This window comes from Dendrobium catenatum, unplaced genomic scaffold, assembly GCF_001605985.2.
Source record: "Dendrobium catenatum unplaced genomic scaffold, ASM160598v2 original_scaffold_280350, whole genome shotgun sequence".
NCBI lineage: Eukaryota > Viridiplantae > Streptophyta > Magnoliopsida > Asparagales > Orchidaceae > Dendrobium > Dendrobium catenatum.
The window spans coordinates 276,003-293,144 of record NW_021598742.1 but is presented as its reverse complement, the minus strand read 5'-3'; the positions used below and the strand labels follow the sequence as shown (position 1 = coordinate 293,144).

At 39.9% G+C, this 17,142-nt stretch overlaps 2 protein-coding genes across 2 annotated transcripts in view; both read left to right on the top strand.

Annotated features, from left to right (window-relative positions):
* LOC110093684 overlaps window positions 1-3,020 on the top strand; it is a 9,845-nt gene extending 6,825 nt beyond the window's left edge. Inside the window, exon 6 of the mRNA XM_028692793.1 lies at window positions 1,750-3,020. Coding sequence (XP_028548626.1) covers window positions 1,750-2,967 — 1,218 coding nt within the window. The 3' untranslated portion in view covers window positions 2,968-3,020. The remainder of the gene's footprint in view (window positions 1-1,749) is intronic.
* A 3,591-nt stretch (window positions 3,021-6,611) lies between these two features.
* On the top strand, window positions 6,612-10,736 carry LOC110093683 (uncharacterized mitochondrial protein AtMg00820-like). Its single transcript, XM_020818650.1, has 3 exons — window positions 6,612-6,839; window positions 6,994-7,049; window positions 10,568-10,736. The coding sequence occupies exons 1-3, from the start codon at window positions 6,612-6,614 to the stop codon at window positions 10,734-10,736; spliced, it is 453 nt and encodes a 150-aa protein (XP_020674309.1).
* Window positions 10,737-17,142: the final 6,406 nt, after the last annotated feature.

Sequence of the window (17,142 nt, the reverse complement as noted above, 5' to 3'; positions counted from 1 at the left end):
CAGGCTATGCATAGCAAGTTGAACCATCGGCAGGAATTCCACAAGGAATAACATCTAACATCCCAGACAACGAATAAGCCAAAAACAGAACACACCGAGACGCCAATCACTTCCGTCACCAGAAGGTATGCGAGAAGATTACACGATTTCCCTCTCTACGTAGACAGGCATCACTGCATTACGAAATATCATTACTCCCACGACAGAAGACATCATTCAGCAACACCTGCTACTCGCACAACACAGAGTACACTATGAATCAGAAATCTCAAATCAGAATATCATTCATTCATCAGCCTACCAAACACTATTACAGAGGATTAACTCAGACATCGCAACAATCGTACGACAATCAGAAATTCAGATCCACTTATCAGAACAGAATAATGAAGTCGCGCTGGCATCAATAGACTCAGCAAAATAACAAGCGACCAATACTCAGGCCCTATTGTTACTATTGGACTGCGACATATCTGCCCCATGCAATAGTGATAACACACTACAGAAAACAGATAACTGACACTAATAGAGCTATCACAAGAAATCATGAGCGATATACAAATAAATATAAACTTACAAATCTAGCAATACAAAACATCAAGACTACGATATCTGGCTCACTAGATCCGCGACCTTCGCGTACTCTTCTATGCAATCACCTATTAGCCTTCTCACCACCTGACTGTGTCCCCATTATGCGTCCATCTCTATATCAATTATAGCTCCTTCTTCAAAACTCACATAATATATATCCATGCAACGTAATGGACACGATCCAAAACTCATCCCTGGTACGACTTGCCCACTGACACAACTTCAGCTTCAGACCTATACAGCTACACTCGCTTCATGACGGCTCTGCCTCTCTAGATAATCACTTTACGTACTTCCAGATCAACACCGCCTAACATCTCTCCGTTGTGCATAACCTGACATCAGTCACGAAATGTCTGCTACAAACTCTCTGTCATAACCGATCGATCCCAGCACAATCCACACTTCGTCTTGGAGACACACATATAATATCAAGCGCGAAGTGAAGTAACATATGGAAACAATCTGGACTCTCACCAATTAGATCCAGCCCCACAAATACACTAAACTGATAAAAGTATAAGCATATATGAGTGGGAGTCGCTTAATGAACTAGTAATGTAATCCAGAAGTAAAAAAAACAACTATCTTATCTGTACTAGTAGAGTATAAAAATCATGGGAGGAAATAGAATACAATATGATTAATTGGATTTTACTCATTATGGTGAAGCATACATGTTATAACTTCATAATTTTTAATACTCGCAATTTATGAAAATATGTGCTCACCCACTTCTGTGGGATGCACAGATATTAGTTTACTCCTACAGTAAGAACATTGGAGAATTTAACGTACAAAAGTACTTGTGTTAATAGGCCCTTACAATTACATTATAATGAATGGTTTTTAGTACTGCAATAACCCTTAACGCCTATGTATGAATTCACCTTCGATAAGGGGACTCTGAATAATTATAAATTTCATTGTCGTGAGTACTCTTGTTTTGTGTGCTAATTATCTACGTTTACATTAAAAAAAACCTAATTAATTAGAAAACAAAAAACTAACAATCTTATCTATGATGCACCAGCATTTTATAATGATTAAGCATATTATGTCGGACATATACAAAATACTTACACTTCAAACTTCCAAGCTATATTATGATAATTTCTTATTTAAGTGAATTTAAGAACTAACAGATCTTGTTGATTGGCCACCAGGCAATTAAATTTGTGCAAGCTGGAAAGGGTGTTGGACAGCTCTCAAACAAAAAGTGCTTCTCTCAAAGACAAACCACACCTCAAAGAACTCATACTGAGTTGCTCGGAGAGAGATTCTAATGAAGTTTGTACAGATGATTCCGACAGAATTGAGGTCGTCTTTGAGGATCTCTGCCCTCCAGTTCAACTAAAAATTCTTAAAATTACCAACTATTTTGGATGCAAGCTACCAAGTTGGCTGGGATCTCGACTATTTAACATTCGATTTTTGAAAATAACTGGTTGTAGCAATTGCAAGAAACTTGACGGATTAGGATTGCTGCCTTTCTTGGAAGCATTTTATATTGAAGGTGCATCATCAATAAAAAACATTGGCCCAGAATTCTACACAAACAACAACATAGAAAATGGTGCATATCAAAATTCTGTCTTATTTCGAAGTATGAAGCTATTGAGCTTTGAAAATATGGATAGCTGGGAGGAGTGGAGTAGTTTGGGGAAAGATATACGTGTGATGCCTTGTTTGGAGGTTTTGCAAATTTATGCATGCCCAAAGCTCAAGTCAATTCCCGAAGAAGCCCTGTTTCATGCAGCTAGCTATTTGAAGAGAATAAGAATATGTACGGCTCCCCAACTCCTCCTAAAAAAGCTGCACTACCTCCGTTTTCTAGAAATCATTGAAATTGGAAACATCCCTTACCTGGAGAAGATCTCGGGAGTTCCTGTGCTTCGACGACTAAAGATAGAGGACTGTCCGGGGATTAACTTGGTGGAGCTTACACATACATTGCAAAATATCGATTGGAAAGACTTCAATGCCGACTCACTTCCAATGTGGTTTTCCACTGATGGCCATGGGGATGACAACAACATAAAAGCCACTTACCTACAAATAAGTTGCAAAGAGGAATTGGTGAGGAAGATATGCGTCAACGACGTCCATGAGTGGTCTAAAATCCAACAATTTGACAACATCATTGTCTTGGACGAGAACGAACGGTTAAGGCTCACCCACCCCGAAATGCCCAATAGCTTCACTAAGAATGACGAGCAAGTTAAATGGCTAGACGTCTCAGGTCCAGTCGATGAGGAGGAGCTAATTATGCTTAAAATACGACATGGCGAGGTGGAGGAGCCCATTATACGTCGTATACGTTTGCAGACGTCTTGTCCTACAGTTGAAGAGAATGACAATGAATCATCTTAGGAGACCTTACACGTCAGACTCCTTTAGGTCTTTTTGTAATATTAGCTGCTAGCTTTTCTATTTATACCACTCTGTAACAAAACTTGAGGTGTTCAGAATACTTTTCCTTTTACCAGCTTTATCTCGTTTCTCTCGCCTTCTTCTTCTTGCTCTCTGTTCTTTCATGGTATCAGAGCAAAGTCGTTCCCATGGCTGATCAAGAATCCGCTGTGTCGCCCTCTCCCTCACCCTCCACCACCTCCGGCAACGTCTCCGTCTACATCGTCCCAACGCCGCTCAAGTTCCTAACATCAAATCTCAAGACCCTTGTTCCCAACCCTCTTTCTTCTGACAGCTACCACATCTGGCGCATTCAAATCATGCAACATTTTTCTGCAAATGGCTTCGCAATCACCGGAGCCGTTTCTTGCCTGCCCGACACCTCCAGCTCAGATTCTTCAAATGGAGTTTGATCGATCGAAATCTAATTTATGCTTTTTTTTCTACTATCTCCCATGCTATTCTCCCCTATGTGCTCTCTTCCTCCACAGCCCACGATGTCTGGAAACTCTTGAAAAGAGAATGCAGACCAATAATCGTTCAAGAGTCATTCAACTCAAAAACGAACTCCATAATCAATGGCGGATGCAGTGTGCGGCCGCCCATTCACCATGGACCGAGCCCGAACGGCACCGGCCCATCGTGTGTCACCCTCTTCCGAGCCAGAATGTCGACGCCGCTTTAGATCGAGTAACTTTGCCATTTTCTTTCTTGGATTTGCCTATGGCTTTGAGTTTGCTGCCTCTTGTTGGATAAAAAAAAGAATTTTTCATGGCTTCCAAGCAGTTTTTTGACTCTTGTTGGAGAAAAAAATGAAAAAAAAAAAATTTAAAAATTCTTCCGAACCCAGCCTGTTGTAGGAGAAAAAATAAAATTTTCTGCCTTATGTTTTCATGTTGTTTGCCTTCTTGTCTTTTTTCTTCATATGAAATCATTAAGAGATCATGTGTGGTTATGTCAAAACTTATCCATTGTGATTACAGATTACATTTCTACTACATTTGCCTTTCTGCAATTGTTTCTTTTCAAATATTTTGAATCTCATCATATCATTAGTCGTTTCTAGACCATTTAGGGAGGGAAAATAAATTGGATGGCAACGATCTGTTCTAATATACATTTTTTTTTGTCGATTTTAGGCAAAATATTTCTATTTGATAATTTCTCAAGAAAGGCCTCTGGTTTCATTACCACAAAAGTTCTAATGCAGGAATTGAGATTCTGATTTTTTTTTTTTGGGCATCTAGGTTAAGGCAAACTAATACATATTTCATATATCATATATTTATGTAAGGCTTGAACTTAATATTTCATAATTAATAGTTACGTTCCCAGCCAACAACAGATAAAAGGATGAAGGTTTTTTTTTTACTTCAATGTTTTGTGCCCCCACATGAATAAAATCTTGGCTCCGCCCCTATCCATAATATTCAAATGCAAAACTCTTCTATGCAGCAATACTTAATGCAAATCAAAAATCTGGTTGATAACATTGCTGCCTCGGGGTCGCAAATCGACACAGAGGATATCATCCTTTACATCTTAAATGGGCTACCTTCCACCTACAACTCATTCAAGACCGCCATTCACACCTCTCTAAACCCTATAGATCTTGATACCCTCTACTCCTTATTATGCAGCGAAGAGATCACCCTCCAACAAGAAACACAAAAGAAGTCTCGACCACCCTAGACAATCTGGCATTTTACGTGAATCGAGCGAATTCAAATAGGGGGAATGGCTCCAACCGTTCCTTCAAGAGCCGCAAATCTGAAAATCGCACAACCTCGGCCACTTCCGCTCGTCTGCCCTCGGCGGCTGCTACGTCTGATCGACCCACCTGTCAGATCTGTTGCAAGCTAGGCCACATCGCACTCAACTACCGCCACAGGTGCAATCTCAATTACAGACCAACTACGTCATCCACTCCAAGAGCTTTCCTCTCGCAACACTCTCCGAGATCCACAAATGATTGGATTCTTGACTCTGACGCTTCGAGCCATCTCACTCTGGATCTCAACAATCTTCAACAAAGCTCAAATTATCATGGACCGGTCACCATCTCGATTGCGAATGGATCCTTCCTCCCCATTCAAAACTCCGGCCAAGGACTCCTTCCTCTGCCCGACTCGGCTCGTAAGCTCTATTTACGGAATTTATTTTACGTTCCATCCTTAACTCACAATCTCATTTCGATTTCAAAACTAACCTCTGACAATCAAGTCTGTATTTGTTTTGATGCTAACGACTTCGTTATTAAGGATGTTCAGGATCACCGTCCTCTTCTTCTTGGTCAACTACGTAATGGGTTGTATCATCTTCGGGTTGCTTCCTTTGACCTTCTGCAATCCCTCATGGCTACGCAGTCTTCGGCTCACTTATGGCATGCCAGGCTCAGTCATCCGCATTCAGGAGCCCTCACCGGTCTTTGCCAACTTCTACCCAATCTTGATTCTATTCCAGCAAATTTTCAATGTAATTCTTGTAGTATGGCTAAAAGCCATAAACTCCCTTTTAATAAAAGTACTACTGGCTCGTCACATGTTTTTCAATTAATCCACTCTGATGTTTGGGGCATGCTCCTCAACAATCACTAAATGGATTTAATTACTATGTCATTTTTGTCGATAATTTCTCCAAATTTTCTTGGCTACACCTTATGCACTCTAAACATGAAACCTTCTCTAAATTCAGTCATTTCTGCTCTCTAATAAGAAATAGATTTAACGCAACGCCAAAATTCTTTAGATCCGACGGAGGCGGCGAATTCAATAGCACTCAGTTTACAGTCTTTCTATCCTCTCACGGCATCACACATCAAATTAGTTGACCACACACACCAGAGCAAAATGGTCTCGCAGAACGCAAACACAGACATCTTCTGGAGCTCACTCGTACTCTGCTACATGCCTCCAATCTCCCCAAAAAGTTCTGGGCCGAAGCCGTAACAGTCGCAAATTACTTAATCAATCGGCTTCCGTCCAAAGCTCTCTCCTAACAAATTCCATACCATCTTCTTCACTGTAAGTTTCCCTCCAATCATCTCCGCACATTCGGATGTCTCTGTTACCCGTGGCTCCGACCTTACGCTACCGATAAACTATCACCTCGTTCCCAATCTTGCATCTTTCTTGGGTACTCCTCTCAACACAAGGGCTATAAATGCTTCAACACACTCACAAATAAAATTCAAATTTCAAGGCACGTCACTTTCCATGAGCAGATCTTTCCATATCAAGACTCCTCTAAATCCATTGATTCAACAACTGGAACCAATACTCAATTCATATCTCCCCTACTTATCACTCCCACTTCTGTTCTAAATGATTCTCACCACTCATCCCAACCGCAACATAGCACACACCAGCCCCTTGCAACTACACTCAGCCCTCAGTCTCGGGCCTCCTTCTCGCCTCACTTCAATTCAACGGCTTCTGGGCCGGCTAAGCAATCCGCACCCCCTCAACCAAATCACCCCATGCAAACTCGAGCCAAATCTGAAATTCATAAGCCCAAATCAATATTCGATCTCTCGGCCACAATCTCCACCTCATCCACTCCAACAAACTACTCCCAAGCCTCAATTCCCTCACTGGAGGCCCGCCATGTCAAACGAGTTTCTCGCTCTTCAGCATCAAGGAATGTGGTCGCTTGTTCCTCCGCCTGTCAAGGATCCAATCCTCGGCTGCAAATGGACATTCAAAACAAAACTCCTGCCAAATGGTCAAATCGACAGATACAAGGCCCGCCTTGTAGCTCAAGGCTTCAACCAAACTCTAGGCGTCAACTACACCGAAACCTTCAGTCATGTTGCTAAAAAGCCAACTATCAGAGTTCTTCTCACTCTTGCTCTTCATAGAATATTCCTTTTAGTTGCATCATATGTGTTCTCGTACAACTAAATGTTCGAGATTAGATGACCTGCCTTCGGGAGTGGGAAATTTGAACAAACTACAACTTCTTGAATTCATTGTGCCTCTAGACCAGGATATTGCACGGGAATCCTCTACTGTTAAGGAGTTGGAGACATTCACGGAGCTAAGGTTTGTATTGTGTTTTAATAAAATTTTACTCTTGTTTTGTGTGCTAATTGTCTACGTATACATTGTTGCGTCCTGGATTATTCGCGGCGGTAGAAAAATATATAGTTTAATGTCTTAGCATTGTACGAAGATCCAGCACACAATCAGATAAGTGAGAGGGTGTAGTGTTCATAAGAGACAACAGAGTTTTTACGTGGAAACCCCTTAAAAGGGGGAAAAACCACGAGGCCTGGCCCAGTTTAAATGGATCCACTAGTATTTGTAGTCGATTACAAATGAGGCCCTTTTTTGGGAGAAGGCCTTGACTTTATGTCACAAATGTACATCATATAGAGCACATTACATTGTGGGAGTTACAATAATCAACATTGATGTGTTTGTTTGTTGGAAGTACCATAGTCGGCACGAGATGGGGGTCCAGAAGACCGTAGTTGGCAGGAGACTGGGGTCAGAAAGACCGTAGTAATAAGGCAGTACTCCGGGTGGTCAGGTGGTGATCTGGCAGAGCACCGACGTCAGGGCGTGGTCCGGCGGAGGTGAGGACCTCAAGTGATGGTTTGGCGGAGCTCAGGGCCTCTAGTGGTGGTCCGGCAAAACTCCGGCGATGATCCGGCGAAACTCCGACTGTGGTCCGACGAAACTCCGACGTTGGTCGATGATGAGCTTCTTCCTTCTCTTCCTTCTTGCTTGGTCCCCCCCCCCCCCCTCTTTCAAGAGGAAATGGGGTTCTATTTATAGAATTCTTTAGTGGCAAGGCTTGTAAATAAGTAGAAGATCATGGGAAAATTGGGAGTGGTTCGGATGGACGATAGATCTTGATTCTTACGATCATGCATCATTCAATGGATATTTGATTGTCTTAATGATATCAGAATTTGATGATCTTGGGTTCGTTGGATTCATCTCGTCGAGCCGCTCGATTCGACTATAAGCATATCATGATTGAAGATTGTTTGGTAACCCAAATTGTGGTTTGATCCTTCCAAAAGTGCTTCGAGTATTTGATTTGGACTCATTTGGGCTCGGATTGGGTCGATTTTGGTGTCGTTCGGTTCGTGTTTCCAAGACGCTCAGTTCAACTATAAGTTTGCTAAATTAGAATTCAGATGGTCTCCGATATAATTTTGGAAGCTTTCAACTCAATTTTCCATTGAGATTCATGCCCGATCAAGATAATTTTTTTATGATATATCATACATAAAATTAAAAACCTATTTAATCAGGAAAAAAAATAAAAAAACTAACAATCTTATTCATTTTATAATAATTAAGCCTATTATGTCGGACATATACAAAATACTTACACTTCAAACTTGCAATCTATATTATGATAATCTCTTATTTAATTGAATTTAAGAACTAACAGATCTTGTTGATTTGCTACCAGGCGATTACAATTGTACAAGCTGGAAAGGGTGTTGGACAGCTCACAAGCAAAACGTGCTTCTCTCAAAGACAAACTACACCTCCAAGAACTCGAACTGAGTTGCTCGGAGAGATTCTAATGAAATTTCTAGAGAAGATTCCGACAGAATTGAGGAGGTCTTTGAGGATCTCAGCCCTCCAGTCCGACTAAAAATTCTTAAAATAACCAACTATTTTGGATGCAAGCTACCAAGTTGGTTGGGATCTCGACTATTTAACATTCGATTTTTTAAAATAAGTGGTTGTGGCAATTGCAAGAAACTTGACGGATTAGGATTGCTACCTTTCTTGGAAGCATTTTATATTGAAGGTGCATCATCAATAAAAAGCATTGGCCTAGAATTCTACACAAACAACAACATAGAAAATGGTGTTGTTGACCCCTATACCTCAAACCAAGCGAGAAAGGACCTCAATTGATGAATAAAGCATTACGCACCTTGGCGTCATGCATCACTTGAAGGGTCAAACGACCTTCAATTTCCAAACAGACGAAGTCGTTGCAATCAGGACGTCGAATTCTGCTAGGTCGAGGCCCCTCGCACTCGAATAGAATGAGACCAGTTAAAAGGGACGACCGACATCCAAATTTTAAGTACGGCGCTGATCAAATGACGTAGGATCGATAAACGGACAACGTCATTGCGTCCAGAGCGATAAACGGACAACGTCATTGCGTCCAGAGCGTCGCTGATATTCAGAATATATATTTTATTTAATCAATTTGGATCATCTGAGATGTTAAAAAAAATTCTCTCGAGGAGATTCAAATATGATGCGAATGCGCGCATATCAAAAAAATTAGCCTCGTCGGTGACGAAATGATGTCCGATCTCAAAACAGACAACGCCATTATGCCCGGAACGTCATCGGCTTTAAGAGACTACATTTTATTTAATCAATTTGAATCATCTGAGGTGGTGGTGCAGATCTCGAGGCGATTTGAATGTGATGCTAAGACACGCATCTCGAGGAAATTTACCTCTACGGAGACGGCATGACGTCAGATCGCAAAACGGACAGTGCCATTGTGTTCGGAGCGTCGTCGACATTCAGAATATGTATTTTATTTAATCAATTTGGATCATCTGAGGAGGTGGTATAAATCTCGAGGCAATTCAAATATGATGTGAAGACACGCATTTCGAGAAAAATTAGTCTTGGTATTGCTCAAATAACGTCCGATTGCAAAACGGACTGCGTCGTTGCGACCGGAACATGGGCAATACCTTACATGCACTATTAGTTTATTCTATTACGATTTTTCGACGAGCTCAAAATCGACGAGCTCGACACGTTTAAAGAGGAAAAATGTACACGCGAATAGAGAAAACACGTAAACCGGGATGATTTTTATTTGATTGGAACATGACTTTAAGCCTAATTAATGACATTGCTTATAATAGCGTGTTATTATTAGTTCGGACAGTGTATTTAACCTAAAAATTGCTAAATTAAATGTAAAATCAAATCATAATTAAATGCAAAACCTCAATCCTCTCGAAATCTCTGAGGGAATCCCGCTGAAATAATCCTCACCTCGGACGTTGCTTGCCTGGCTAAATGCAATACCTTGCTAAAATGAAGGAGAGCTCATTTGTTCAAGTTCTGCTCTCTGAATTTCTCCCAGACGAAAGCAGCTAGCTCTAAGCGACCTTTGATCTGCTAGTGAAGACCAATCCTCCCATACGCTCAAATCCTGTAGCTCGTCAACTTCCTAATGCCCAAAAAACTCCTAGTGAAGACTAATCCTCCCTCCAGCCGTGAGCCTCCTCCTTCAGCCTCAAAGCAGCTATGCAAACTCTGATTTCTGTTCTGACCTGTACCAGATCCACTAAAGGCACCCTCAAATGATTGTTCCTCCCTTGCCTGTATCTGACTTCACAACAACTGCAGAGAAAGTCTTTTGCACCTCTCAAAACTTCAGAGAAACGTTTCTTACAATCTAGATGAGTTTGGGTTGTACAAATGATGCACTCTAAGATGGATCTACCCACAGTGAAATTCGACTTGGTTTTAGCATCAATAGCATTCAGACTCATTGGAGATAAAGCAAGAGAATCATGCAGCTCTCTCAATGATTTCATTATCAGAAGAGAAGCTAGAGAGGCTAAGAGGAAGCATTCCATAACTCGTGCTCAAGAATATTTCTTCCCTACTGAATCTGAAAGTTTCCAGCTCAAAGGAACTTGTTTTCCAATGGTAGCATCAGATGCATTTGCAGCCTTGGGAAAGCTTAAAATGTGCGTATCAAATGGCTGATTCCACCTAGATAGAGATGAACTAAGTTGATACCAATCTACACTAGCAAAGCTTGAAGTGTGACAGTTCAAAGCTTCTACACTCCTGTTCTGTACTCCAATCCTTTCACGTCCAAGCCACACTCAAATCTGTACAGTCTCTCCCTTCCTCCTAGGAAAGTTTCCCTTCACTTCAAAGCAGCTCACACCACACTTCATTCCCATCTTGAGCTGCTGTACCACTTGGTTCCTCTCTCCACTTCATACAAAACAAAACTATTGAGAAATAACTTAAGGCTTCCTTCTCCACCAAACAGCAAAGTTCAACTCCACTTCTCATACCAAATCCCATCCATTTGACCATTCCAAAGCCCATTCCACCAAACAGATTTCTACAAATCTTAGCCCACCACTTCCATAACCTGTTGTAAAATATTTCCACTCAAACCTGCTTCATTCCATTCAACCCAAGCCTACATCCAAACAACAAACTTTTTCATCTTACATTCTATTTTGTTTTATTTCTATTTCCTGTTATTAGCATAGATTTTGTATTAGTAATGCTATCAGCATTGTTAATTACTAGTATTAGTTTTTTTTTATTTTTATTTATCATTATTGTGAAAAAAAAAATAGAATGAAGTTTTTAGAAAAAAAAAAGAATGAAAAGAAAGCAAAAAAAAAAAGAGAAAAAAGAAATACAAAAAAATGTGTTACCTCAATTTTTTGTGCCCTCTTATCTCGACATGCGTGTCGGGCTAGCAAACCATCTATACATGCCTTTGTTGAGCGTGATAAGAGGGAATCCGGTGCGACACATACGACGAGGTAGGCGAGTGACCCATTGATCCACGTGCCAACACCGACAACCCCACGAAGGTACGAATTTTTCTAAACTCATATTCTCGCTCTCAATGTTCGTGGCGGACTGGAAAATCGCCCATGCATGCCTTTGTTGCGTGTGGTGGGATGGGACCCCGGTGCGGCACCTAAGGCGAAGCGCAGTCACTCATAAGTACCCCCGAGTGGGGGGAAAGTAAAACTCTTTTTTTTTTTCTTTCAAAAAATGCTTTTAAAACCCCATGCATGCCTTTGTTGGCGTGGTGGATAAAAAACAAAAAAAATCACTGCCGCGGTGTCTCACAAATACCAACCGTGCACGTCTTTATTGACATGGCGGGTAGGCGACCTCTTGGTTTTTCCCCTAAACATGGGAGACACCTCGAGGCTGCCGAATTTTTGTCTGAAATAAGACAAGGACTTTAAAAAAAATGAACTTGAGCTTGACTTGAACTTGCAAGGTGGACAAGAACATGAACTTGTAAGAACTACAGGGGACTCGAATGAAGGGAAGAGGCTCATCTTAAGCCTAAACTGTATTTGAACTTGAACGTGTGGACCTTTGAACAAGATTGAACTTGAATTGAATAAAAATTCAAATTGAAATTAAATTTAAATGTGAGCCTAAACAATTGAGGAGCAACAAATGACTTAAATCAAATAAACTAAGTGTTGTATACAGGAGCTCAATTTGATCTCATGCTTGAATTTTACAAGCTTTGAACTTGAAGAAATGAGCATGAATTGAACTCAATTTGGACTTGGGGCCTTGAGTTAATCAAAATTCAATATATCATGTGATATGACATATATTCAAATGAACACCAATAGAAGAACAACAACTAATTCAATTTGAAGAATGAGCAAGATGTGAATAGAACTATTATTCCAATGCAAGTGCTATTCAAGAAGTATGTTCCATTCAAACCTCATACATGCAAAGTCCTTGGTGGGGTTAGAGAAAATCCTTACATCTCGCTAACCAATATTTATAAACAATGAAGATTGAAAGGTTTATTAGGAATGGTGGATAATCAATAGCACGCTCAATCAATTGTCTAGAAGGGAGGAAACTAAGAAGCATGCAATGATCGTGACGATGGGTCATCGTTATATGCAACGAATATGGCAAGATTGATATGTCAACAATATATACAAATCACATACAAACTGTTGTAACCAGAAGTGATGAATAAATGCAAGGATGCACACAGCTGACAACAAACAAATTGCTAGCAAATAAAATGTTTCTTACAAGCATTAAAAAGCAATGTGTAATGAACGTCAATAAATAAGAAAGGAGCAAGTGCAAGTGAGGGTCCCACCAACCAGCTTGTATGAAAAAGAAGATCTGCAATACATATAATCTCTCAACGGATATAGATGTATGTACAACATGCCATATATGGGTAGATGCAGAAAGACTTCAGTAAATGCAGTATTCTGAAGTCAATTTTAGCCTATGAATGAATATATCTACATGCATATGAGCAACAATAGCGAATGTGTCACGACCCAACCCGACCGGAACGAATCCCTTCGCGTTGGGTTGTAACGGATGTAATCTAGGATCTAGCTTTGGAATTTGCTTTCAGATTTTCTTCCAATAATCAGACATATAGAAAACACAGAGCTACTATAAATATTCAAATATATAGAATAGTTCATCTAACATTTTCTTCTTTCATCAAAATAATCATGTACATTACAGTACATGGCTACAGACAGAAAGAACATAACAGAAAAGTCATGACTGTACAAAAATCAAAAGTACAAAATACATAATCACAGATCAAATACTGAACGGCTAGTCCAAGACCTCCTTCCCTTTCCCGGAACCTAAAAATCACGCAGATAACAAGAATGAGCTAACAGCTCAGCAAGACTATACTCGTCAATCAAAATCTCCATAAACTCACATCAGAAAATTCATCAGAATAGTAGCCGTACATAGTTCAGATAATCGTACAGAAAATCGTATAATCAGACATAATATAGATACTTGATCAAATAGAAATCAAACCATTGAAACAGAAGAACTGGATTCATTTCATATAACAGAATTATTTAAATCAGAATTCTTCAAATCACAGAACAGACAAAATCGTACAAATCAGATTTCAAAGCAGATAAAATTACATTTCACATCATATAGCCATGACCCAGACAGAATCTCAACGGATTCTGACCCCTTATGCCTCCCTTCCCAGACACAGACAGAATCTCAAAAAATTCCGGCCCCTTATGCCTCCCTTGTGCTTACAGCACCAGAACTTATCATATATACGGAATTTTAGATCAGATCAGACTTTTCAGATTTCCCTGACATAGACAGAATCTCAAAGGATTCCGGCCCCTTATAACTCCCTTCTGATATCATACAAATACATCAAATCATCAAATTCAGAAAATCAGATTTCATCAGAAAAATCATCAGCGACATAACGGCAGTATAAAAAAATTCCACAGAAATTCATAATTTCAGAAATTTATCAAATTACCACAGATAGTGCAAAACATAATTTCAAGACTTTCATTATACTAAAGCGATAATTTCCAACATCCAGATAATTCGTTATTCGATTAAAATTTCACAGAGCTCAAAATACCCGGTGAAAATCTTTTAGAAAATACTCAAAACGTGTAAAAACATCATCTCAGAAACATACCAAAAGTTACGCGATCAAAGATTTATCAACATGAAATGAAATCAGATATTCTCTAACGGACATAGAATTCAAAACAGAAAAGTCATCAAAATTCACATTCTGAAAATTGAGAAAGGCGGAATGTGCCTTACCTCGAGTCGGTCAACTTTTCCAACTACGGCGACGGACGAAAACAGACTGAAATAGCCCAAAGTTCACTTTTCTTCATTTTTCCTTCATTTTTTCTCTCTCCTCCTTTTCTCTTTCTTCAAAAATATCACTATTTGGATATTTATAAAGGTGGATCGTACGGGACGATTCCTATTCGTCCCGGGACAATTTCTCCTCTGGACAAAATTCGTTCAGACGAAATTATAATCGTCTCAGGATGAGTTGCTCTCGGGAGAAATTTCATATGGACGAACTTGACTTCGTCTTGGGACGAACCTCTCTATCCATAGATTCTGAACTGATCATCCCGAATGATCTCCTCTTCGTCCGGACGAACCTGGAAGGAAAACAGAATTTTTTTGGCTTTCACAGAATGTACTGAAAAAGCCAAATACTGTAGCCACCTGTTGTACACCTAACATGTCATCCACAAGAAAGTCACTAGGGAGTTACAACAGATGCAAGCATACACAACTAAAGACAGGAGACTAGTTAGTGCACTACGATCCACCTGCAAAAAGCAACAAGTAGTGCACGACATTCTACCTGTACGAAGTAGCGAACAACTCCATTCAAAAGCTACTACGCCACGCCACCAGATCTGCAACCTTCATACAAGCAGATAGAATGCGTCAACAAAGTCTGAAATAAAGCCCCGCATATACACCATAGTTTGTATACACATATGTACACAAAAAGGGCAAGTGCAATCATAAAATCCGTATGGGCCCCGACGAGCGTGTTATTGGTACATACGTGATGTTTAGGGAAGTTACGCGGGTTATTAAATTTGAACTCGATCCTCCTAAGCAAATAATAGGAGTCGACAAGATTCAATAAATAATTACAAAATGCCCCCAAACACCTGCATGGGCCCCGGCTAGCGTGTTATTGGTACACACGTGACGTCTAGAGATGCTGCACGGATCGACAAAGGAATTCAGGTTTGAACCCGATCCTTCTATACGGATCAATAGGAGTCGATAGGGTTCAAACTATCAAACAAAATCACGGGTGTAGCAACCGGTATATTTGTTTTAATACATTTATATTAGATCTTCAGGGCCTATAATTAAGAGAATTCACTCACAATGACATAAAGACTACGAAATCCGATCCCCTATCAGCAAGTTGATAGGGTCGACAGGGTTTAATCAACAAAGAGAAGTAACCCCTTGCACCCCGATGATGGCCGTATTGAATGAAAATCTCAACCGGAGGGGTTCACAAATATTTTTCAAATGCCACCCAAAATTCAAAACTCAACAAAGTTCAAAACCCAACAAATCCCAAATTCTAAAATATTTAAAATTTGAAATAAATCCATCAACACTTAAAACAAACTTCATCCACCCTCTGTAATAGTTTGCCGAGTTGAACAAATTAAAATTTACTTCAGCTCACATGGAGTTAATGTCAAGTCGAAAATATTACTAGGATCCATTCTCAAATAATCTCGTGTTAGTAAGGACGTGATATGTGTCCTCTAACCGACGGTTTTGCTGCCAAATTGTACCGCAGGATAAACGGTTATGACTCGGGGCCCTCTAAACCTAGTGGTTTTGCTGTCAAATGACACTATGAAATTGTGAGACCTCGTTCCCTTACTGTTCCTCTCAGATTTGGATTTTTCCTCTCAGGATCGTCCAGGACGATTGGAAATCGTCCAGGCCGATCGGCACTGTAGAAAATATCGGCCTGAGAATAGTTCTAGGAATCGTCCAGGACGATTTTTCTGGTCTGATCGTCTCGGGACGATTTGGCGATCGGCCGGGCCGATCAGACAACTGATTTAAAGAAATCAGCTCGTTTTGATGAGAGAGAAAATATTTTTAAAATCAAAATATCTGTTTTAGAGAGAGAAAGAGAAAAGGGAAAAAGAGGAATCTTGGGTTTTGGAGGCCGCGGAGCGCTTTTCGACCGACGCTGCTGTTGGGAAAAGTGAAGATCTCGTGGTAAGGACTCCGAACCCTATTTCTGTTTTCAAAGATATTGAGTTTTGACCAAGTTGTGATTTGTTTTGTGTTTTCGTAATCGACTTTTCGACGTGATTTCTTATTGACACAACTTTCACCGCACAACTTTTAGTATGTTATAGATATGATTATTGTACACGATTTGACTGTATTCTACGAAGATTTTACCGGTCGGAATTGATTCTACGCGATTTTAATCGAATAGAAAATTATCGGGACTTGATTTGATTTGATTTCTATAGGGCAATAGTCTTATATTGATGTTATGGATCTTCGTCTGTAATTTGGAAAGATTTGGAAATTGTGCTTTTTGTAGGATTTTTGTGTAAATTCGACTGACTGCCGTTACGCTGCCCGATTTTCGTAGATTTTCGGATTTGCTTAATTGATAGATTAGATTGATATGCTATTGATTATTGATATGATTGTTATAGATTGCATAATATTGATTATTGAACTGATTATTGATTGATTATTGATACTGGGAAACACGTATAGCCTGGTTGAACATTGGTTGGAGATTGATATTGACCTGTACAGGATGGTGGGCCGACGGGCTTTCCTTTAAACCATTGATCATTGATATAACGATTGGGAGTCATAAGGAGTTTATAGAAATGCCGACGGGCGAAAAGAGTGACGACTCTTATTGATAGAACCAATGTACGGATCTACAACAGCAATATGGATTCTACAACAGCAACATGACCAGTTGATTATACTTGTCCAGTATATAGTATTGAATTGCATGTTTACTGTATTGCTTTATGGATTCATTGTTTTATAAATTTCT